The sequence below is a fragment of the Petaurus breviceps genome, unplaced genomic scaffold, assembly GCF_028583685.1.
Source record: "Petaurus breviceps papuanus isolate PSGF00001 unplaced genomic scaffold, PetGlider_PUasm1.0 184, whole genome shotgun sequence".
NCBI classification, from domain to species: Eukaryota; Metazoa; Chordata; class Mammalia; order Diprotodontia; family Petauridae; genus Petaurus; species Petaurus breviceps.
The window spans coordinates 11252629-11278276 of NW_027185793.1; the positions used below are offsets into that span (position 1 = coordinate 11252629).

The 25648-nt window shown below is 42.5% G+C and overlaps 1 protein-coding gene, 1 long non-coding RNA gene and 1 pseudogene across 3 annotated transcripts in view; 1 reads left to right on the forward strand and 2 right to left on the reverse strand.

The window, feature by feature from the left end:
* The window catches only part of FBXL17 (F-box and leucine rich repeat protein 17), a 572591-nt gene extending 556209 nt beyond the window's left edge, over positions 1 to 16382 (reverse strand). For both annotated transcript variants that reach the window (XM_069088133.1, XM_069088132.1), the window contains exon 1: positions 15362 to 16382. In XM_069088133.1, coding sequence (XP_068944234.1) covers positions 15362 to 16381 — 1020 coding nt within the window. In that variant the 5' untranslated portion in view covers position 16382. The remainder of the gene's footprint in view (positions 1 to 15361) is intronic.
* Positions 16383 to 16462: 80 nt separating this feature from the next.
* On the forward strand, positions 16463 to 17723 carry LOC138161330 (uncharacterized). The gene is made up of 2 exons (XR_011168333.1): positions 16463 to 16589; positions 16991 to 17723. It is a non-coding gene; the product is annotated as an uncharacterized lncRNA (long non-coding RNA).
* A 6148-nt stretch (positions 17724 to 23871) lies between these two features.
* LOC138161326 (growth hormone-inducible transmembrane protein pseudogene) lies at positions 23872 to 25356 on the reverse strand (annotated as a pseudogene).
* Positions 25357 to 25648: the final 292 nt, after the last annotated feature.

A 25648-nucleotide genomic window follows, 5' to 3' on the forward strand; every position in this document is an offset into this window, starting at 1 on the left:
TCCAAAAAAAAACTAAACAAACAAAAAAAAAACCCCACAACCAAACAACATTAAATACAAAAGACAACAACCTGCCCTAAGACTCTTTCAATCTGAATGGCTCTAACAAAAAAAAAATCAGACTGAAGAAAACAAGAGCAGTAATTATCACAGGTGGCATTTATATAGAGCTTTAAAGTTTCCTAAGCTCTTTTACACACATCTCACTTGATCCTCACTTTGTGAAGTGGGAATCATACCACTAGCCAATGTCACAAGCAGAATTTTAATACAAATCTTCCTGGATACTAGGCCTAGCAGTCTATCTGCTAAAACAAGCAAGTAGAGAAATATGTGAATAATCAACAAAAAAAACAACAAAAAACAAAAAAACAACAAACAACAAAAAAAAGTTTGATAGGTCCCTCAAGAAGAAGAAAGGCTAGCAGAGAAGAATTTTAAGGCCAAATAGCTCAAGCCAAGAGAAAGAGGAGATGTGCTACAACTACCAGAAAATCTAGAAAGAAATAAAATGAGAGGCTGAGACAAAAAGGCTAACTCAGAAGATAAAAAATAAAACAAAATCTGAGGTAACTGTAACCACTAAAGTCCTATTCCAATGTTTTACATGGGATAGAAGCTAACCTGAATCCTCAAAGACTACGCCAATGGAAGACAGTTATGGCATATCCTGCTATCCTGAAAAGGTTTCAAATAGAGACCCAGTAGAATATCTGGTGTCAAAGGACCATGTGGACTATCTGTAATCAGGCTCATCAAAGAAACATTGGTCCCCAAGTAATATGTTGCCACAGCAACCCCTGAAGGCAGCAAAGGAAGGGTGGTCCTCTGCAAGAGTCACCACATTGACGAAATATCAGTTCCTTCAAGTGTTAATTATAAAACAATAAAGTATTAATTAAGTTATATTCACTCATGTGGGTGGAGAGCAAATTTATCCAGATTACAAAATCATACAAATTTAAAATGAAAATTGTAAATATTCATCGTGTTAAGTTCTCCCTTTTCCTTAACGTAACTGCCACAAACTGTCCCAAGTTCAATTACAAGGAAAATGCAAAAATTTTAAATCCTAAAGCAGTATTATATATTATTATTATTAGTTATAGTATGTGTGGATTTAAGTTTGTAAAAGGCTAGATCAAAACATCACAGCAAAAAAATATATGAGATATATATACACATACCTATCTGCAACAAAAACTTCCCCAATTCTCACAATTATGTTATCTACTGCTTGAAATAATTAAAATTCTATACTGCTGAAAATTTGAACTTAAGAGTTCGGTTTAACAGAATTTGATCTATATAATAGTTCCTAATTTACAAGTTCATTTCCAGGTCAAGGGATTGAATTCAAACCTTTTTATAAATAAATGGTTCTTAGGTTCCCAAAGGCAGCCCACAAAACCAAAAAGGATTTTAAAATTTGTCATTCCTCTACCAAGCCAAATTATTTTTAGGCTAAAAAGAGCACTATAATAAAATGCCATCTCATCTTCCCATTTCCCTAGCACAATATCTTCTTCAAGGAAGGCCAATGTTAGCTAAGACTGTAACCCAAACAGAAACAGGGAACCTTCTAAGTTGGGGGTAGGAGAGTTTCAAGGAATAAAACCTTCTAAGTGACTGAAAAAAGAAAAGGAAATCAATCCCACTTCCAAAGAGAGTCATCAACCTCTGGGTCATACTAGCTTTGGCCTCCTGGAAAAAGACTGGTAAACAGCATGACAAAAATAGGTGTCTAGAAAAGGCAAGTGGACTACAGTGTGGAAAAAACAGGCTCTGGGGATGAGGGGATATAGAGATAATGAAATTATTAAGAGGATAATGAAAGTATTGTTGAGTAAAATGGTGAAAAGAACAACCAAGGGACAGTAAATGAGCTTAAATAAACTCTATACTGTGTCTAAAAAGTTATCTGGGCTAATGCAACCCCAAAAACTCCAAAGAGGCCACCCCTAAAAGCCTACAGAAGTTTAATTCCTAGCTTAACTTTTTTTTTTAATGCCAGTATTTAAATCACCAACATTAAAGAGTCTAATGGGCTTTAAGGGCATAATCAAAACAATAAAGATAAAGAGTCTAATGGGCTTTAAGGGCATAATCAAAACAATAAAGATAATACCTTGGTAACAAAATAAAAACAACCAAGCCAAATAAATTGTAGTACACTGAATTAGGAGGCGGTGGTTGGTAGGAAATGGGTTTAAAATCCATTTGCTACCATAACTCCCTTCTCCTCAAACCTTGCAAAATGCAGGTTGCCCTGAGACTGAGATCATGTTTGTGGTAACTGACTTTCTGATGATTTAGAAATGTTAAGCACTTTCCTTAACTTCTTGGTGCCAAGTGTTCAGTCATGGTTTTGTGTCTGAAACATCCAATTCAGATACAACCGCAAAATTAACATTTGTTACATTTTGTGCCAAATTTTTTCTTTTGCTCTGAATCTGAGATTTCATTCCTGCTACAAATGTGGAAACTCCCCCACCAAAACAGACTAATATAGCTTTACTATTCATCTGCCACATACTACTATGGCTAACTATCTCCCACATTCTATTTCTCTCCCTGTCCATATATTATTAGTCAATCATTGGCTATGTGGAGGCAATCTATCACTAATTCACCTCCTGCCCTCTCATCCCCACTCTCCTTAACCCCACCCCACTCATTTTACACTCCAAACCTAGCCACTTTCTTTTACTAAGCCCTCTGGAATTCCCATTTGATAAGGAACAAAATTCCCTTCATCATGAACCTTTCTCTCACACTGGCTTGACAACGATGAAATTGAAACCCTCACCATTCTTCTCCATTCCTGGAAGCTAGCAATCATACAAATATGTGCTGGAGGGAAAGTCAGAATACTCAGCTTCCCAATGACATTTCCAACATCACTGCAACCTCTACTTTGACACCCCCTCAATCAAGACTACACAAAATTCCAGTCCTGGTGCAGGTTGTTTTCCTAACACTGAGGTCATTTTCTTTTCTTTTTCAGAGTTCATAAACCTGGCTTACCATTGGCCTCTCCTCTCCAGCTCTTTCAGTTACACTAGAAACCTTCAACATTTGCATTGATGCTCCCTCAAACTTCTTAATCTCCCAGTTCCTCAAACTCCTTAAATCCTTCAACCTACTCCTTCACTCCACATCAGTCACTCACATGGATAATACCTGGATTTCACCATGAACCACAAGTATTTCACTTCCTCAATCAGAACTCTAACATTCCTCTAACTCACTACATAATGCTCCATCTCTCCCTTTGCCTCCTGCCTCCATACCTACTCTTCATCTTCACCACTACCTCCAATTCCTCCAACCCTGGGCAATGTTTCCAGGATGTTAACCCTGATTTGATTTGACTTCACTTTCTACCCTTTCCAGTCAAGACTCAAGGGTCATTAACTGTTCTAACTCGTCACTGGGCTCTCTGCTCTAGAATTTCTCAGCCCCTTTTTCTGCTCATCTTCTGACAAAGCTCAGCCCTGGATTATTCGAGGTGTCATCTCTTCTGCTCCTATTCACCAGCTGCTAAATGAACTAAGCAGGTGTAGTCTCTCACCTTTGCTGACAGGCTACATTAGAAATTGAAAATGTCGGGGCAGCCAGGTGGCTCAGCGAGTAAGAGCACCGGCTCCAGTGTCGGGATGACCTGGATCAAATCCGGGCTCAGATACTCAGCACCACACCCAGAAATAACTGGCCATGTAACCTTGAGCAAGTTACTTAACCCTGATTGCTTAAAAAAAAAAAAAAGAAATTGAAAATGTTATCCAATCTCAAATGGGCTCTAGTTGCCTCAAGTCCTTTTATTCTTCCCTAATTCCTTATTTCACTCCTCACCAAACCTCTTCCCTCTTCAATCTTTCCACACCTACTCCTTCCCAGCTCTCGAAGCTAGCCTTTTACTTTATTGAGAACACTGAGCACAGTTACACGAACCCATTCTACCATTCTTTTTATCCTGAAACCCCTTGACATCACTTCCACTCTCTTTTTTCTTTTTCCAAGTCTCTGACAAAAAGGTGACCCTTCTTCTTGCCAAGGCCAACCACAGGTGCTGAGCTCAGCACTGCTGACCCACCCTAATTTCTTGGATTTGCCTCTTTGATGTTTTCCAACTGTACTCTCGTTCCCATTTTACTTATCTGGCTACACCTAAGACTCGTTTGCTAATTTAGCAACTATATCATAACCCCAACTGTGGGTGCTCCCTAAGGTTTTATCTTGTTTATCCTTGGTAACCTCCTCAGCTCCCTGTGTTTAACTATCCTCTCAACTCAAATGACTCCAGATCTATATATCCAGGTCCAGTCCCTCCCTGAACTGCATGCAAACTGCTTATTGGTCATTTCAAGCTGGATATCACAGAGACTTACATACATGTAGTAATTTTTTTTGTCAAAAATACTACCATCCTGGGGCGGCTAGGTGGTGCAGTGAATAGAGCACGTCCCTGGAGTCAGGAGGACCTGACTTCAAATCCGGCCTCAGACACTTAACACAAAAACTAGCTGTGTGACCTTGAGCAAGTCATTTAACCCCAACTGCCCTCCAAAAAGCAAAACAAACCAAAAAAAGTACCACCATTTTTGCAATTTCAGTTTCCCTCACATCTTGTATCCAGTCAGTTGCCAAATCTTGCTGTTTCTATCTTCTAAGCCCTTCTCTCTACTCACATAGCTACCATCTAAATTCAGGGCTTCATCATCTCTTACCTAGATCACTGCAATAATGTTAGTCTCTGCCTCAAGTTTCATCCCATAAAAGTACATCCTATATACACTGCTGCCAAAGTAACTTCCTAAAGCACAGATCTGAACATGTGACTCCCCTACGCCACCAAATCCAGGACATCCTGTGGCATTTTTACTGGTTGCCAGGGCCCCCTCTCACCCCACTCCCCTTGCCTGGAATTTTCTCCCTGCTTATCTCCTCCTGACTTTCTTTAAATCTCGATAAAATCATTCAGCAAGAAGCCTCTCCTGTTTCATCAACATTTAGTGCCTTCCCTCTAAGATCATCTCCAATTTATCTTGTATATAACTTGTTTGTGCTGAAGTGCCCACCAGAAATTATACACCAAAGCCCCTAAAACCCACCAGAAGGGGCCCCTACCAGGGTCACCGGAAACCACCTGATAGGCCATAATAGTGAGGGAACTTTAAATATGTGTTGCTAGAAACATACCCCAGATACAAGTCTGTTCTTGTTAGGTACCCAAGATTTTATTGGAAATGGCACCACCACCCCCCCACCCCGCCCGCCCCAGAACCACATTTTGTTGATTAGCAACACCTAGTTCTATAAAAATTCATCTTGCCGAAGGCTCAGGACTGTCTTCCTTATTAGGGAGGCAGTCATTGTGGTTAATAAACACTCCTATAAATTGTAACTGGAACTGTTGTCTTGTTATTTCTTGGATGTCCTCTTCCATTTTCGAGGTCCTACCGAGATAGCCTTTGGCTTTATATTGACAGCTGGACCAGCTCCCTGGAGAGCCGAGAGAGAAATATGATCCTAGGGTGTGGCCACCGAGTTGATGTTCCTCGACCCCAGACTTGTATAGTTTTCCTGAGAGAACCAGGAACCTGAGTCCTTCCCAAATTCTTTCAATTTGGTCCACGAGTGTTTTCATTTTGGTGAGTACTCTTGTAAAAAGTAAGAGGCTAGGCTGGACACAGCATTAACGCCCTTACTGGTCTCCACAGGATGCTGTCAGAGTGCCTTGATAGTTTATTTTTGTTTTTTTCTGAATTTTTTGGTGTTTCTATCCACTAACTCTTTGTCCAGTTTGTGCTTTCTGTATTTCCATTACTAGGTGTTGCTGTAGCCTTAGTTTTCTCTGTACCTTTAATTCTTTGTTCTGTTTGGGTCATCTGCCTTTCTAATTGTTTCTGTAACTTTAATTTTTATGGGTCAACAGTCATCTACACTCCAGGGGAATGAAAGCCCCCAGTACTATTTTCTGAGGAACTTTAAGGAGTTCTGAAAAACCGCAGAAAATTATGGGTACTATGTGAATAAAGAGAAATTGTCCATATTTTGTCAATTTGAATGGCCCCAATTCGGCACTGGCTGGCCATCTGAGGGTACTTTTGATCCAGCCCACACTGGCCAACCAGAAGATAAACTGCTTGGCCCCGAGTCTCAGCCTGGGGAGCCATTGCCAAAGATCTCAATCTCCTGCCAGCTCCCCGTCCCCTGACTCAACCACCCCATCAGGGCTCTTCCCCCTTCACCCCGTCCTTAACCCAGCAGCCTACTTGGGACAACTGCCAACCATTGCTCCAGGCACTCAGTTGTTCTACCTGGGATCCCCAAAGGGAGGGAATGAACTTTCTCTAATTCTCCAGCGGTTTCCCTGGGCTCCCTTTCTAAATCCAAAAATCACAGTGCAAGGGACCACCAGAGAGACAAAAACGTTGCTGAATCTGCCACCCTGTAAGATCCAAAAGCAGCCAAGATCTGCGCTAGAAAGACTGATAGTCTCTTAACTCCAGCCAAGTTCTATCTAAGAGAAAGAATCACTTCAATAATCAAAGAGAAGTAGGTTTCCAAGCTGCACTTTGGAATAGGACTAACACTTAACCCTTTCCTGGGTCACAGAAAGAGAACTGTGCAACATCATTGAGAATATAGATCCATGTAATTGAATTCGTTCTGGTTACTATTTGGCACCAAGAAAAATTTTAGTTCTGTGTAACTACAAAAACTGAAGTTTAAGGTCACCAGATTGGTTATTCAATTTTTTTTATTTCAAAGTTCAAAATTAAGACCATAATTGTTACTGGTAAACAGGTGTATTATCTATGTCACATGTGAAGCAGCTTCTCTGAAAGTCTTGGAGTGCTGTAATTTGGGAAATGCATAGATATGAAATTTTAAAGGAATGAACACCTAAGAAAAGTTTACTTGAGCAAAAGGTCAAAAGAAATTCACTAAGATTCCCCTCCCCATAGTCCTACCTCTGACAAGGCTAAGGATTACGGTGCCTTCTCACTGTGATCCAACTCTGACCAGACCAGTGCCACAGTGACAAGTGACAACTGCTAAGATTCTCTTTCCTGTGGTCCCAGTTCTTCTTAGCTGGAGTTATGGAGCCCTCCCCCTGTCATCCAGCTCTGACGGAGCTGAGGAGACAGTAAGAGGTTTGAACCATTAAGATTTTTTTTTCTCCCTGTTGTCCTGGCTATAACTGACCTAGGGCTGCAGTAAAGTTAATTTGAGTTAACCTCCTCCAAAAAAAAAAAAAAATGGGGGAAGGTACAGAAGTTTACATCAGAGCTACACTGGCTTATCATCTGCCTACATGAAAGGTTAAATCCCTAGAATAGAACATTTTTCTGAATGACATGGGAACAGTTAGACAATGGAAAAGAAGCTTGTGAAACAAAGGTATAAACACAAGTTAATCATTATCCCATATACTAAGCCTGGGATACATCTGAGCTATTTAGCCTAAAATTATATTCTTTCCACAGCCTAAGTAGTTTTAATAAAAGGATACTTGGTTTAGCTCCTATTAGCAACAGCCTTAGATCCCCAGGTACCCTAAAAGATGCCCGGGTACCCTGAAGCCCACCCCTCTAAATAAGCAGAGTTCTACTTCAAGTTCCCCAAACCCTCTCCTCAATGCTTCAGGCTACAATCTCCTGGCACTCCCTAGTTAAGCAGTGCCCTTTTTTTTCTCCCAAAATGACCACTCCCATAACCAGGGTCTGCTATGGTTTCTTTGATAAAGTACAGGCAGATAATGTGCTTTGAGTGTGATGAATTTGGAAAAATGGAGGGTTTTCCCCTGAAATATAGAGTTCACTCAGTACCATGAAGCCCCAACTTCAGTATCATCTAAGAGGTTTCTCCCTTGCTGCAAATGATCCCTTTGCTTGTTCCAGTGCCAAGGAATTAAAGAAGATTGCTTAGGACTCCTGGAAAACAATGGAGCAGGGAGAAAACACCCTGAATATAGAGCAAAAAGAGAAAAACAAGAGAGGTACAGCTAAGAGAAAGATGAATGAGAGAAAATCAGAAAAGTGAGAAAAACCTTGTCAGTAAGAAACGGTGTGTTCCAAACTCTGCACTGACTGGTTGTGTGACCTAGCATACATAATTCAACCCTAAGTCTCAATTCTTCTGTAAAGTGGAGAGATGAGAAAAAGAGAGGAGAAAATGAAGTCAGAAGTCAACTAGCCTCTTGGTAAGATATGTAATTTGGAAATGCAATTAATGCCATCTCACAGCTTATACTATTGTTGTATTTCTACACTGTATATTGTTTGGTTTTTTTTTTCAGGATAACATCATATTTTATTATGCCTTACAATAACTAAATAATTTGTTTTATAGATAGACTAAGGCTTCCAGAATCTTGTTCAACAATCTTTATAATATCAGGATACCTAACTCATATATAGCATATAAGATCTATCATATCTGTTTGAGCTAAAATTTTCTTTTTTTTTTCCCAAATGCTTTATTAACTTCTAATTTACATCATTCATTTCTACCAGATTTTGAGTTACAAATTTTCTCCTCATTTTTGCCCTACTAACTGCCCCAAAATAGCAGTCCCACAGGATATCCCCTCCTCCAATCTGCTCCCTCCCCTATTTTCTTCCATACCCCTTTTGACTTTTCCAGTGGATCTCTATGCCCCATTGCCTGTATATCTTATTTCCCAATTACATGTAAAGTAATATTAGTTTTATATATATATATATATATATATATATATATATATATATATATATACACACACACACACACACACACACAATATATATATATATATATGTAAATTTGAGTATTTGATTTTAAAACTTTGAATTCCAGATTCATTCCCTTCCTCCTTGTCTCCCACAGTTACTGGGAAGATAAGCAGTTCAGTATAGGTTGTACATGTGTGGCTAATGCAAAACAATAACATAGTAGATATATTGGAAAAGACTGACTATATTTCCCTCCTATCCCACCTTCCACTTGTTCTACTCTCTACTTTCATTCCATCCCTTTTCAAAAGTGGATGCTCCCAACTTCCCTCCCCCCCAGCCTGCCCTCCCTTCCATTATCCCCCCTCTCATCCCCTTCCCCCACCCCTACTCTCCTAGAGGGTGAGATACCCTATTTAGTGTGTATTTCATTCCCTCCTCAAGCCAAATTCAACGCGAATAAGGTTGACCCATTCCTTTTTGCCTTTCTATTGTTCCCCTCTATTGTAAACATTTTCCCTTGCCTTTTCTATATGAGATAGTTTTCCCCATTCTGTCACTCCCCATCTCCTCTCATTATATTCCTTTCTCACTTCTTAATTTCACCTTTTAAGTATCATCCCTTCCTGTTAAATTGGTCCTGTGCCCTCCATCTATGTATACCTGTAAACATATATACACACATTCACATATGTGTTCATTTGCCCATATGCCCTCATATATAGACATATATATTTCTATTCCCTTCAACTACTAAGAAAAGTTTCATCAGTTACAATTGTAGTTTTTCCATGCAGGAATGTTAATAGCTCAATTGTGGTAAGTTCCTTATGATTTCTTTTCCCTGTTTACCTTCTCATGCTTCTCTTGCTTCTTGTATCTGAATGTCAAATTTTCTATTCAACTCTGGTTTTTTCATCAAGAATGCTTGAAAGTCCTCTATTCCACTGAATGACTATATTTTCCCTTGAAACATAATACTCAGTTTTGCTGGGTAGGTGAATCTTGGTTTTAATTCCAGCTCGTTTGCCCTCCAGAGTATCATATTCCAAGCCCTTCAATCCCTCAGTGTAGAAGCTGCCAGATCCTGGGCTATCCTGATTGTGTTTCCACAATATTCAAATTGTTTCTTCCTGGCTGCTTGTAATATTCTCTCCTTAATCTGGGAATTCTGGAACCTAGCTATAATATTCCTAGGAGTTTTCTTTTTGGGATCTTTTTCAGGAAGTGATGGGTGGATTCTTTCAACCTCTATTTTGCCCTCTGGTTCTAAAACATCAGGGCAGTTTTCCTTGAGAACTTCCTGGAGGATGATTTCTAGGTTCTTACTTTGTTCATGGCTTTCAGGTAGTCCCATAATTTTTCAATGATCTCTCCTGGATCTATTTTTCAGGTCAGTGTTTTTTCCCATGAGATATTTCACATTTCCTTCTATTCTTTCATTTGTTTGGATCTGTTTAACAGCATCTTGATTTCTCATAAAGTCATTAGCTTCCATTTGCTCCAATCTAATTCTGAAGCAATGATTCTCCTCAGGGAGCTTTTGAGATTCTTTTTCCATCTGGCAAATTTGGCTTTTTAAGGCATTCTTCTCCTCATTGCCTTTTTGAGCCTCTTTTGCCATTTGAGTTAGGTAGTCAGGCTGTTGACTCTCATTTCATAATTTTCTTGCATTGTTCTCATTTCTCTTCCCAATTTTTCCTCCACTTCTCTTACCTGCTTTTTAAAGTCCTCTATGGCCTGTAACCAGCTTGTATTTTCCTTAGAAGCTTTTGCTGCAGGAGTTCTGACTTCACTGTCTTCCTCCTGTTCCATGCTTTGCTCCTTTTTGTCCCCAAAATAGAAGTCTAATGTTGGAATCTTCTGTCTGCTTTGTTTCCTTTGCCTGGTCATGTCGCCCCTCTGTCACTTGACCCCTGGGCTTTTTGCCACAGCAGGACTCTGCCACCAGACAGGGGAGCTTTCGTCCCAAACGCTGGGGTTTTCTCAGCTGCCGGAGGTATTAGATGGGTGCCCTCTCTGAGGTCTCCACATGCTCTGGCAAGCTGGGCACACACCCCAGTACCTCCACCCTAGACTGCAATCCAGATCCAAGAGGATTAAAGCAAAAGCAATTACCCCTCAGACTGGTGCTTGGTCCCCCTAAACTCTGCAAGCCTGGAGTTGAAGCTGCCACGTAGCGCTGGCTGGCTGTGGGACAAAAGCCACATATTCCCACTTACTGGGTCCCCAAGTCCAGACTGAACTGACCTCTCACTTTGTCCTTCCCATCTATGTGTTGATAAATCTGGAAACGTCCACAGCTGCTGCTGATCTGGGGTCTGTTTGCCGGGGGCTGGTCAGGCCTGCCCTGGGGCTAAAGCCTCAGGTGGGGCTGGGATCAGTTCCCCGAGAGCTGCACTGGCTGATTCCGCCTGCCTGCCAGACTCTCCTTAGTGGGAAGTTAGCTTCTCTGTGTGATTTTTGTGGGTTCTGCAACTCCAAAGTTTCTTTAGAATCCCCTTTTATATGGATTGGGGAAGGTGGAAGCCAGAGCCCAGCGGAAGGCCTGCTTCAACTCTTGCCATCTTGACTCCGCCCCTACACTGTATACTGTAAAACCTGACTGAGGAGAAAATTGTGTAAGACCAGTAGTGTTAGTTTAAATATGTATATCTGCTATTTAGAAAAACTTGTAAAACTATTAACTATTTTCGGCTACTATTTTAATGCAAAAACCTATAACTGTTAACTGATTACTGTATGTGGAAAGGAGGAAACTAACTGGATGACAACTTGCCTGACTCATTCTGCCCATTCAGAGCCGTCTCTCCTGCTCACAATTCATATAAATTTTCCTTATGTTGTAAAACTGTCAAATCCCCTAATAACTATCTCCAGGCAAAGTCGTTCAGCCTGAGAAAGGTACTTGTTTTAGTAAATGAACCTAACTTGCTGAAAAGTTGCAAAGATTAAAAAGATTTTCTATAAACTGGCCTTTATATTTTAGAAGGATGGAAAATGGAATTCCTTATATTACAAAATCTGATACATCTTTATTACTTATTGCAGCCCCATGAGAATAGAAATAATTATAACTGGCTCTAAGCTGTGATTGGTGAAGCTTGTTGTTTAGGTTAAAAAGCACTTGGGACCATAACTAAATTTTATTTTGAGTCTGAATTTGGGTATAGTTGTCTACATTAAATCAGTGTCTGAGAAGAAATGCCACTAGCTACCAAGAGGAATGTGATCCTGTACTGTTAACAGGTGGAAGTCTACATTTGGTAAAGGCCAAAGGGACAATCTTAGCCTCTGTCTGGGATGGGATCACTCCTGGCTCAGTTTACCCATGAGGTTTCTTTGAAAAGTAATGTTTCCCACCTATTCTTGAGTCTAGCTATGAGATGGAACAGATGCTGCAGGAGATGGAATATCTGTAACTATACATGAATTTACACAGAACCAAGGATGTTTTCTCCTGGCACATTTGGAATGTCACATGTCCCTGCTTTTTCCCCTCTATAACAGGTCTCTATGCTCTGAGCAAGTAATCAGTAAAAGATATAAGCTCTTTCATGTTAGCTTACTGGAAAATCTAATATTAATTTTCATCTAAAATTAGAACATGTATAGAAAGTTATGCAAACTGCTTAAGACCATTTAAAAGTTTTCAACTAACTTCCTTCATAAAAGTTTAGTGATCATTTATAAATTTTGAAACTGTTTTGAAGAAGGAAAATATTTAGGGGCGGCCAGGTGGCTCAATGAGTAAGAGCACCGGCCCCAGTGCTGGGATGACCTGGGGATCAAATCCGGACTCACATACTTAGCATCACACCCAAAAATAACTGGCCGTGTAACCTTGAGCAAGTTACTTAACCCCAATTGCTTTATTAAAAAAAAAAAAAAGGAAAATATTTTTAGAAGAAATGTTTAAGATCTCTAGGGTGATTCTAAGAGGCCCACTAAAACCTCCACTTGCAATACATGTTTATTGCTGAATTGATGTAACAAATTTTACAGCAGAAAAGAACTTGCTGTTTTGATCCACTATCTAAGCAAGTGTAACATTTGTAACTGAATGCATATGTGTAAAATTCATTCCCCTTTTTGAAATTCTGTTCGGCACCCCACCTGCTATTGTACTTTGGGTGACGAATGCTGTTATGTATGACTGTGAATGATTCCCTTCTCAAGTCCCTCCAAGCTCTCTGAGACATCCAGAATGCAGTCCGGAGCAGTGTACCACACCACTCCATTGTTAAGGTGGCCGGAAGAAATGCCTGAATCCACTGCTGCAGTGACTTACAAGTGAAGATTAAGAGACTGTCCTGATGCTCCTGTTCCTGGCATTCCTGCCTTTGGCCGGTTCCAACTCCTATGCTCCCACCTTGTACTCTTGGACTCTTACTAAGACAATTGATGGGGCTCTAATTGCAAAAATGTGACTCATGGCCAGCCCACCCTTTTTCTTTGATCACTATGCCCTGCTCGACCCAGGTTCATGTTGTTTCCCTATACAGGCATGTATTCCGTGGGGGCCAATGGTGCTGCTTGTGGAGACGTGGGCAGAAAAGCAGCCTTTGGTCAACCCAGTCGTATGTCTGCCCTGAGAATGGGTCCCCCGATTGTGAGGGACAGGGGAAATATCACTGTGCCAATTGGGATTGTGTAACCATTGCTGACTGGGTCTCTGATGGCAGCTGTGACCACCACGTTTTATTTCACTGTCATCAGGGTTTTGGATTGGACCAAACAGTATTGGAAAACTGGGACACCTGGGGGAATCAGGTTTTATGTCACAGGAAGGGATCCCAGTACCTTGTTCACTATTCAACGCACGCCGGTGTCAAGGCATTTTACTCCCACCAATCCCAACCCAGTCCTCAACCCACCTCCTGGTGGCAATCAAACCCCAGATGGCCCTGGGTTTACCCATTACCATCACCCCTGCAAACACGGGCAGCACTCTGGTAGCCTCAGAACCAAGCTTAACTTCTGACCACTTGTATGCAGGAACACCTTTTTGCTGGCAGCCCCCATTTTAGTCCCTATCCTAGCTGGCCTTGATATGGCAGGATCAGCACAGTGGGAACCATAGCCCTAGTCAAAAGATCGGACCCCCCAGACTCAGTTGGGTCCGAGTTTCAAATATGAACAAGAAAAGGGAGGAGTGAAGTGCCCACCAGAAATTACACACCAAAGCCCCCTAAAACCTGCCAGAAGGGGCCCCTACCAGGGTCCCTGGAAACCACCTGATAGGCCATAATAGTGAGGGAACTTTTCATATATGTTGCTAAAAAAATACCCCAGATACAAGTCTGTTCTTGTTAGGTACCCAAGACTTTACTAGAAATGGTACCACCCCCCCACCTTTGAACCACATTTTGTTGATTAGCAACACCTAGTTCTATAAAAATGCATCTTGCAGAAGCTCCAGGCTGTCTTCCTTATTAGGGAGGTAGTCACCGGTTAATAAACACTCATATAAATTGTAATTGGCACTGCTATCTTGTTATTTCTTGGATGTCCACTTCAGTACATAGTTGTCTGGAAGTTTCTCCCCTCAAGAGACTGTGAGCTCCTTGAGGGCAGAGGCTGCTTATGCCTTTCTTTTTTGTATTCAAGCATTTAGCAGAATGCTTGGCATTTAAAAGGCACTTAATACAACACCTGTTAACAAGATTTCTGCGAGAAACCAAATGCTAGTGCCATCCTCCTAAAACTACACTGTATTTAATAATTTGCAATTTTACATATATATTTGTAATAACTACAAAATAAGCATTTGTAGTTCACGTTCATAATTTCATAGTCATAAATTATGTCAGCTGAAATTACCTGGGGTGAGGGGAATAGGAACAGACAAGTTAATACAATCCGGCCAATATTATGAAAGTATGTCACCAAACAATGACAAAAATGTAACTACTAGATTGTTACTCAAAACTCCCAAGGTAAAATTCTAAGTCTCCCTTTTATCTCCAAATCGCCACAGACTTTAAAGAGGTAGATATTTCTATCACCTAGCAACAGGAAGCTGAAGGATTCAGCTGGAAAACTTCCAATACTCATCTCCACCTTCAGACTCTTCATCTTCCTCCAGGGCTCAAGCACAAGTGCTTCCTCCTTTTTTAAACATTCCCCTTTTTTCTCATTCCCACAACAGATTTTTCAAAAGTGGTTTGTCTCTTTTTCCCCTGCGACTCCTTATACAAGACTTGTTCCAGTACCTGTGGCAAAGCCCCAGTAGGATGTTAGCTCATGGAGGGGAAGAGTTTCATGGAGCTTTTTATTTGTTTTGTTGTTGTTTGGGGGGGGGGGGGGGGTGTCTTTGTATCCCCAAAAGCTTACAGGCTTAGTAAATATTTGCGGCAAGGAATACCATTCAATTTCACTTGTAATGTTTTTCCACCCCTCTTCCTCTACCAGGGAAGTGACAACACTTCACCAGGAGCACACAACCATTCTGCTGGCGGGGTGGCGGGGGACCGCACTCGGATCCTGCGGGTACAAGGGTGGCATCGGTTTCCCGCCCCTCTCCTCCCTGCCCCCCAGCTCTCAGGCCACCCCCCCCCGCCGCCGCCAGAGTAGGGGCCGAGGAGCCAGCCCCCGGAGGCGGGACGCGGGTGGGGGCTCGGGCCGCCCACGCTCACCTTGAGCAGGATGGAGGGAGGCAGCTGATTGATGCCCGCGGTCTCGGGGGACGGCTCTCGGCAGCAGTCGCTGGGGTTGTCGGCGACGTCCAGAGAGTCAGGGTCGCCGCCGTCCGGGCGCGGCGGGACGGACGCCGGGGCAGCCCCCGGGCCGCCGAGGCTGTGGCCCGCGGGGTCCCTCCGCAGAGCGGCGCCCGCGCAGTCCGAGGAGCCGGAGGCCGCGGGCGGAGGGCAGAGCTGCGGCGCCGGGGACTGCTCGGGGCTCTGGCAGCCGCCGGCCTCTGGGGGCCTCGGAGGCGACGCGCCGCCCCCGCCTCCTTTTCCTCCTCCTCCCCCGCACCCCCCGCCGCCACAGCGGGGCTGTTTGCAAGGGGTGCACGCGGGGACCCCGGCCCCCTTCCGCTTACACACCATGTCGGGAAGGGCGGGGGGCTCGGCCGCCGGCTGCCCCCGGAAGAGTTGGAAGGGAGGCGGCGGCGGCCCCAGGAAGCGGATGGGCCCCACGCCGGGGAAGAAGAGGCTCCTGCCCTGCTGCTGCTCCCGCTGCTCCCAGGCGGCGGCGGCCGCGGCGGCGGCCAGGCCCAGCTCCTTGCAGCAGGACGCCGACGATGAGGAGCCGGCGGCGGCCGCAGCGGACGACAGAAGAAAGTGGCGGGCGGCGGCGGCGCAGTCCTCGGCCACCCTGCGATGCGCCAGGTGCTGCGAGGCGGCGTAGGCCCGGTCCCGGTCCCGGTCCCGCGACAGCGGCGGCTCCTCCTCTAGACCGGCGGCCGCGGCAGGCGCGGGCGTGCTGGGGCTGTGCACGATGAAGCAGAGCATGCAGGGCCCACGGAGCAAACAGTCCCAGCTGCGGGGCGGCGGCGACGGGGAAGGCGAGGGCAGGGGGGGAGCCTTGGCCGGGGGCAAGTGGGGCAGCCGGAGGAGGTGGCGGTGGCGGCGGCGGCGGCACCAGCAGCAGCAGCACCGGGGTCCCCTCTGGCTGTGACGGTTACGCGGCACTTTCGAGAGGAGGTGGCCCATATAGAAGGCCCCGAGGAAGGAGCCGGGCGGAGAGGGGGGAAGGAGAAGGGAGAGGCGAGAGCCCTCCCCCCGCCGGCCGCCACAGCGAGACACGCGCGCTCACACGCACACTCACTCGCTGCTCGTTCACGGCCTAGCCGGGAACAGATGTCAGCTGCTGGCGGCCCCGGCGCGCGACTGGGGCTTCATGCCGTGGCCAGGGAACCGGGTGAGCGGGGGAGGGTGGGGAAGGCCCGGGCCAGCGCCGGGGCCTAACTGTCGGAAGACCAGGCTCAGTCCGCCTACGAGGCGGCCCGGCCGCGGGGGGAGGAGTAGCGAGCTCCCTCTCCGGCCATTTTAACCGAAGAGCAGCCAGCGCGCGCGCCCGTGACCGCGGCTCTGACGCTGCGAGAGCAGCTGGCACTAGGAGGGGGGAGGGGCGGGGGGGGCGGGGCTGGCAACGGATGTCAGCGGCTGGCGGCCCCGGCGCGGGGGGGGGTCCTGCTGTAGCGGGCAGGGCAGGGGGGGCGCGGGGGGGGGGGGGGGGGGGGGAATCCGATCCCTTGTCCGCCTTTTTAATCGTGAGATTTGGCAGAGATTGAAGCCCTACTCCCTTATCTCCCACCCTAGGAAGAGACTTTACCGGGCAAATGGCGGGACCTGGACTTGCCTTCCCCTTCCTGTTGCCCCTATCGCAGCACCTTGACCTCCGTTTGCCGGCACAAGAACTGGTGGGTTACAGATTGGCTCTGGTCCCAGTTTTGCAAGGAAAGAAGGTCAAGGGCCCATGTTAGAGTAAGCCACGGGCTGCCAAAAGCCCAAAAGTCTGTATGAGCGGAACATAATGCACCCTGCACTCTGTAATGGATACTTGGTATGTATGAGCATATACGTACATGGGCACTTACTGGCCTGTGACAGCGCCCGACCTCCACCTGTGCCAGGCTCTTTTCTGCAACTTAGAATCTTGAGAGCTGTCACACAGCCGGAGGCGGGGTTTGAGCTCGGGCGCTGCTGGTTCCTGAGGCTTACTTTCTATCCAGTCACCTACCAAATTTTTCGGTTTTGCTTAAAATAGAGATACGATTTCGTTTGTTGACTTAGAAAATAGTTTAATGCTTTAAAAAATATTTCCTGTTTGAATGAAGATGCCTCGGAAAATCAGCTGTCTCCTATATATAACTAAACATTAATATAACTTATTTTACTAAATAAAAATCATAGTACATCTGGCCTTAATTTTCTCTTAAAGTAACTTGTTTGTCAATAGATTTAGCATGCCTTTATCAATTTTAAACCCTTTTCTATTGAAAAAAACAATTCAGGTCTTTAAAACTTGAATTAAAAAAAACATTTTGCTTAACTCACTGGGCTGCCGTGTTACAATTTTTCTTGCTGGGTTTCATGAACACTTTTTCTGAAAAGAAATTTACAAAGTTCTCTTCAACACAGGACAGAAACAATGTGCAAAAACGTGATTTTCATGACAAACCACTCCATTCCTGTTGAAAAGGATACTGTGTTGCAATATTAATGAGAGTTATGCATTTGATATGCTGTTATGGAGTAGACTTAGTCTGTGTACTCCACTGGTATTCTCAGGGGGTCAAAGCAAATCAAAAATGGCCCCTTGAATTGAGTTTATGGAAGGACATGGATTGGCAGGCATGGTTGGATTATAGTTTGCGTCATTGAAAGGAATACCCACATTAAAAGAGAAAACATCCATTTTAGTATTTCCTTCCTTCACTGTAGGCTTCTTTTAAATATTGAATTCATCAAACCCTGCCTTTGTCACTTGGAAATTCTATAACCCCATTGGGGAAGTCACTTCCCCAGAATTCAGTTTCTTCCTCTATAAAATTAGAAGGTTAGAATAGATAACCCTGTATGGTACAAGATCTGTGATTCTATAATATAATTTGTACATTTCAGAATTTGTGTTTTATAAAGATAAGCCTACCACTATGCAATTCAAAAGATGTTTTCCAAATGACCTATTTGTGAATTAAGATCTTGGATTAACAGGGCGGCTAGGTGGCACAGTGAATAGAGCACCAGCCCTGGAGTCAGGAGGACTTGAGTTCAAATCTGGCCTCAGACATTTAACACACAAAAAAACTAGCTGTGTAACCTTGGGCAAGTCACTTAACCCCAATTGCCCTCCAAAAAGAAAAAAAAATATATATATATATATGTCTTGGATAACAGCATTATAGATTTAGCTCATTGAGTCCAACCCCTTCATCTTACAGATGAAGTAGCATGAAGGATTGAGTGATTTATCCAGGGTAACACAGCTATTAAATATCTGGGATAAGATTCAAAGTCAAGGCTTTCTTAACACCAGGATGTCATAATTTTAAAGATTTGCCAAAACTGCATACCTTCTTCTCTAAGAAGTTTTATTGGTAAAGATTTTGTCAACATGTCTATTAAACAAAATGTTTTTATTTAATTATTGGATATTAAACTTTAATACTTTTTAATTTAAATCACATTCTTGGGATTGGCTGATGACAAAACCATAGAAAGCTATTGATTCTCATACCAAATTTAGTTCAGTAAGATGGTAGCTCCCAGAACTGTGCAGTGGGACCTAAGTTTGCCTAATATTTTATGAAACACTTAAAATTAGCTTCTGTTTTCATTAGCATTGTGAAGAGATACAAAGTACAATAGAAGGTCTTAACCATTTACAGTTACATTTGAGAGACTATGAAATAAGGGAAATAATTGCAAATGTCAAATGACAACATATGATGGAAGTGCTTTATTTCTAGTTCTCCATTCTTTGTTTTACTGTTGAGTATCGGGAAGTTTGTTTGCCTTTAACTTTCCTTATCTTCAACATCGTTTATTCCATGGTATTTTACAGAATGAGTGGTACTAAATTGTAGAAAGTATTTGGATGAATGTTACGGTGCCAGTAGTTCATTAGTCAAATATCCAAAGCAAAATTTGAAACATGTTTTAATTTACATATTATCTGAAGGAGTACTACACATTCTTGACCCTCTTCTTTGTGGTTATTTACAGCCTACAAATCAAGGAACATGTTCTAGAATGACAAGAGATAAATCAACTCATTCTGTAGAAACTCATCACTGCCTCTGACCCTTATGAGATGTATGATTTTGGACAAATGAAACATCTGATAGCCTCAGTTTCCTCATTTCTTTAATGGAAATAATAATACCATTAGTGCCTGCCTTACAGGCTTGGTGCAAGACTTAAATGAGAACGTGTATGAAAAGCTTTTTGCCAAATTTAATGTGATAATATAAATGATTCTATAACAAAATTGTCTTGTCTTTAAATCCTATATATTTTCGAATTTTTCTCTATATTGTTGTACGTACCTGGATCCTGCTAGTCCAGTTTCTAGAGACATAGTGGGAAGAAGTAGGAAGAGAAAGAAATTCTTCCTCTTACTCACTTAAGGCACCTGGGTGTTGCAGCGGATAGAACACCTGCCCAGGCGTCAGATAAGACCTGAGTTCAGATTCAAAGCTGGGCAAGCCTTTGCCAAGAAAAACTCCAAAATGGTCTCATGGAGAATCAGGCATGACCCAAGGGATTCCCTTTCAGGGGCTTGGCTCAAATTGGAATCATCTAAACTGGGTCTGAAATGCCTACAGGCCAATATATGAAGCCTAATCTCTTTTTCTAAATTCTAGTGTTGAATTACCAGTTGCCTTCCAGACCTTTCTGCAAGGATGAGCATTTCAAATCCAGTTCCTGTCCAACTCTTCATTTTATAGATGAGGAAACAGATGTGTCAGACAGCGTTAAGTAACTTGCCCAAGGTTGGATTTGAACCACTTCTCTGCACAGATGCTTTTGAGAAGAAATAGAGCCTGTCAGCAGCAGATAGAAACCATTCTGCAGAGAAGAAACAAAACCACTCAATGTAGAAGTACTCTAGCAGCAGCCTTAGGACTGAAAGGGAATTCTAACTGGGACACATCCAAGTAACATCAGACAGCAGACACCTGGTACAAAGTGGTGGTTCTCAAAGTCAGCTCTAGAAATGAAACCCTTTCAGGGAGACTATGAGATCAAAGCTATTTTCATTTATTTATGATATTTGCATTTCTAATACAGTAATTATTAATAAATATAACCCACATAAATATAAAAACTTTCTGGAATCCTCAATTTTTTTAAAGTGTAGGAGAATACTAAAACCAAGAAATTTGAAAACTGTTGGTGTAGAGAAGCCCCATTGAAACTTCTGTCAGTGAAGATAAGCTACTGTCCTACAGTTTATAGTCTTATGAAGATCTTAGCAGACACCATGTTTCTAAGCTAAGGCCCAGCAAGCAAGCTGTGCCCCAAGTTTGGCATAATAACAATCCTTTGTGCTCACCTTCTGGATGATCTCCAGCACAGCAAAATCCCAGAACTATTTTCTCTGAGCTTGGACGAGCATTTGCTGTATCCATGTTCTGGTCATGAAGCCCTGATATGAATCAAACTTGTCACATTGTTGCTGTTACTTCTCATCGTCAGGGCTACAGGTCACTGCATGGCCATGTAGGTATGAATATTGAGATCTGCCAACACTGCATCAGTCCCCTGCTCACCTCTCTAGGGGCAGGGCTCCACCATTTGTTTGCCTCCTTGCAAGTTGTTTTCCTCACTTTGAAATTAAACTTCTGTTTGATTCCTGACTCTCCTGTCTCTGGCCTGCTTTGTTCTGCTCCAGCCATCCATAGGTTAGAGGTCTTTTCCATCTGGTTGACAAGTTGTCTTGTATATAGAAAGGTTAAGTGATTTGCACAAGGCCAAGTACTATATGTGTCAGAGGCAGTCTTAAAATTATGTCTTCCTTTTTCTAAGACTAGATAGATCTTTAATCTAGACAGCTAAGTAGTAGTGAACAGAGGACTGAACCTAGAGTCAGAAAGACCTGAATTCAAATGTGACCTCAGATACTTCTTAGCTGTGTGACCAAGGGCAATTCAATTAACCTCTTTCAGTCTTACCATCTGTAAAATAGGTATTATGCCTTTTAATATTTATATTACAAATAATTCCCAAGGGTTGTAAGGATCAAATGAGGAAATATTTGTAAATACTAAAACTTTGTAAATACTAAAACCTTATATAAATGTTAGCTATTTATCTCTATCCATTACACAATATTTTTCACCCCATATTTGGGTAGGGATGAGTAAATTCCTCCTAACTCCAATCATGCCCCAGTTAATTAGCACCAGGGTAATGCACATTACCCTCTAGTTTCATTTTGCAGCACCAAAGGGGCTCTAGCATCCTAGATCTGTAATTCCTCATGTCTGGAATGCTTTCCCTCCTCAACTCTACCTACTGACCTCCCCGGCTTCCTTTTTTGTTGTTCAGTCTTTTTCTTCAGTGGTCCAACTCTTTGTGACCTCATTTGGGGTTTCCTTGGCAAGGATACTTAAGTGATTTGCTATTTCCTTCTCCAGCTCATTTTACAGATGAGGAAACTGAGGCAAACAGTTAAGTGACTTGCCCAGGGTCACACAGCTACTAAGTGTCTGGAGGCCTGGTTGAATGAATGATGAATCTTCCCGATTTCAGGCCTGGTACTCTATCCACTGTGCCACCTAGTTGCCCCCCAACTTCCTTTAAGTCCCAACTAAATCGACCTTGCCCAACCCCTCTTAATTCTAGTCCCTTCTATTAATTAGTTTCCCTTTATCCTGTATATTGCTCGATTTATATGTATTTATTTATATGTTGTCTCCCCTATTAGATTGTAACTTCTAGGGGGCAAAGTCTCTGTTTTGCCTCTTTTTGTGTCCCCAGTGCTTATTGCATTGCCTGACATATAGTAGGCACTTAATAACTGTTGATTAAGATCAATGACTGAAAGAAACTTCAGGAACCGTATCTGCTAGACTTATCATTTTATGAATGAGCAAATTGAGGCCCAGGAAGGCCAAGTAATTTGCCCATGGTCACATAAGGATTAAGTGTCAAAGATGGGACTTGAATTTGGGTCTTCCAGTTCCGAAATTAGTGATCTTTCCACTTGTGATCTGACAACCTTGGTACTATTATTATACCTGCAGTCAGGCCACTGTCCTCTTTACTCACACATAGCCATGGGGGTAACTTCAATCTCATCCAAAAACTTCCAGGAAAATTATTACCCTTCTTTTCCTACCCATGGAAACATCTCTCCTGAGTAGTTCTTTAGTGTTGCACAAGGATGCTCTTGACTCATAGTGCTTAAGGATCCACAGATGAATGAAAGACTAAATAAATGAATGAAAAATCATTTTTTAACTATCAAGCTAGATCTTTATTATTTCAGAAATAAGCACATCATATCTTTTCAATGGATAGATTAGCTCTTTCTGGATAGCTGGTGATAAACACATCTTGCCAGAAATAGTAATTATATCATTGCAAATGATCTTACAGACTCAAATTTCATTCATTAAAAAACTTTCAAAAATAACTTATTCTGTATCATAAATTTACAAGCTTTACTTACAAGGAAGTTTTTTTCTAAATTAATAATGGACTGAGGGGGAAAATATGTGGAAAAATTAACATTAATAAAAATGATTTTAAGAAGACAGAACTAATTTGGCCTCTAATTTTAGCATTTAGTGGGGAAGGGATGCAAAAACATTGATCTCTGATAGTGCTGGAAAGGAAAATGATTCCCTATCCTAAATGACAAATAGTACCTTTTTAAAAAGTAAAAGAAAAAAATAAGCCACAATCTTTGACATATGTTGGAAAAGCAACATCTACATGTGTCAATACACTTACTGCAAGCTTGGAATAGGCAACCTATTTGATACTTTTGAAGCTTCAAGTTTAAAGCAAAAATATGTCTCAAAACAAATAGTTCTAGATGATTAAAAACAGAACTTATAAACTATGATAAGAATACTTGGGGTAGGTTAACATTGTGAGACTGGATGTATTGCCAAGTACCTTCCCTATACTTGAAATATGAGTATTATATTGATATTCCAAAGGTATTGTCACAATGACACTTAGCTGTCTTTTAAGGATAGATAGATGTTTCAGGGCGGCTAGGTGGTGCAGTGAGTAAAGCTCCAGCCCCTGAGTCAGGAGCACCTGAGTTCTGTTCTGGCCTCAGACACAACACCCACACAAAAAAAACTAGCGGTGTAACCTTGGGCAAGTTACTTAACCCCCATTGCCCTCCTAAAGGCACCAAAAAAAAAAAATGGGTTAAGGGCGGCTAGGTGGTGCAGTGAATAGAGCACCGGCCCTGGAGTCAGGAGGACCTGAGTTCAAATCCAGCCTCAGACACTTAATACAAAAACTAGCCATGTGACCTTGGGCAAGTCACTTAACCCCAATTGCCCTCCAAAAAGCAAAAAAGAAAAAAAAGGATAGATGTTTTACCTGAAAATATCAGGTGGGTGTTAATTATGTTAAAGAAAGCTATACATCAATAACCAGACCTGATAAACCCTATCCATTGCCAGGTAGCAAGTGGCAATACTTAACACTCTTACAGGTGAATCTAAAACTAGAGACAGGTCCTCTACATCAACTCTGGGTGGGGGGAAAACTATTTCTTGTACACACCTGACTCCTTTTTGGATGGCAAATAAGAATTTGTGTTAAATACTATGAAACAAGTAAAAATATGGACAACCAACAGAATGTTGAAATAAAGTGATACTGCTGAAAAGTTTGATCCTTTTCCATTAGCACTTTCTCAAAGATGAAAACTGGAAAGTTTATGTGCTTATTTGCAAGAGAATTGCTGAATGTATTCTCAAGAAAGGTAGAACTCGAAGCATCGCATTATACTGGAATATCTCAACCATGCTGAAGTGGCTCTGAACTTCCGACTTCAATCAAAGTGCTTGTACAAGAAATGATTTAATAAGTACACACACCAAGAACACAAGCAAAGGTATTTGACGAAGTTTGGATGGTTCAAAATGCAATCAGTTCATTTCTTCCTGTTGCTTCCAGTTGCTAACATGGTGGCTACTCACATAAAGATATTTGGTGTATCCATGTAGATTCCCATCATGGAGTTAATGGGGTCATATCTTTCTGTGCCATACATGGGCATTATTTCTGCATGCTTGATGACGTTTTGGGTATCATATAGAAGGAACGTGCTGAAAAGAACTAATCCACCATACATTGTCACAGAATAAAGACCAGTATCAAGTGCAGTGGTAGGTGGTAAAAACATAAATCCCAAAGAAGAAACAAAAGCCCACTCCTAATGGTTAGAAAGTTTTCACTTGGAGCACACATGGCTACAGCAGAGAAGCCACCCACAATACCTGCTATATACCAGAGAGCTTTGAGGATCAGAGGGCCACCCAACAAATTCAGAGGGGCCACCACTGTACCCATGACACCAGAATGGAACATCCAAGCAAGATGTTTCAGGCCTGGGCTCCGTTCGTATGATATTGACCAAACCAGCATTCCAGCTCCAATCATGGCTGCAAAAGTTGCTCCAATTGTAAACCGAGAGCCTTTCATCATAAAAGTCATTAAAGCAGGTGATCAGCTAACTGCTAAGGCAGACAATGCTGTTAAACCAACACTCCCTGCGAAATATATATAGGTGGCATGAATTCTATTCTTCACATACTGTGGCCAAATTACTGCTTTTTCAATAGCCCCAATCTCATTTGGCATTCCCAAGCCATAGAAGCAGAGTGCTCCAAGACCATCTTCCCATCTGATCAATTTTAAACACTCTTTCTACTGATGGTTCAAATGCTGCTTCCTTAATTCCTTGGCCAGTTTTTCCACGTCGGATCCCAAATCTTGATTTGGTGGCATAGCCCCTGTTGGTTGCAAGAGCCATTGATTTGTCTTCAAAATGGGATTCTTCAGAACAGGAGAGGTTTTTGTGAATGGTGGAGAGTGCTAGAAGGTAGGTAGGGTTAGGGTCCGGAGACACACAAACCTTGTTGCCAGCATGGTGTTTCAACAGGTTCACTGATTATTTCTGAAATGCTCACTGCTGGTCAGCTCAGCTGTTGGCGCGTGGCCTCCTTATCTGGTCAACCTGAAAAATCATTTAAGTGATTATTAGTGCTAACGTGTTACACTAATAACTAGGGATACAAATAGAATGGCAAGATAGTTTCTGATCTGAAGGTGCTCACTTTCTAAAATGGGAAGACCACACATCCAGGAAGTTTCCACTGTAAGTCAGATAGAAAGGCCCAGTGATGCCCTTAGGGCAAATGAGATTTGTTCTTTCCTCTTTAACTTTACACTTATCCTGTTGACATAATCACGTGTTCATTGGCTGTACCTGTG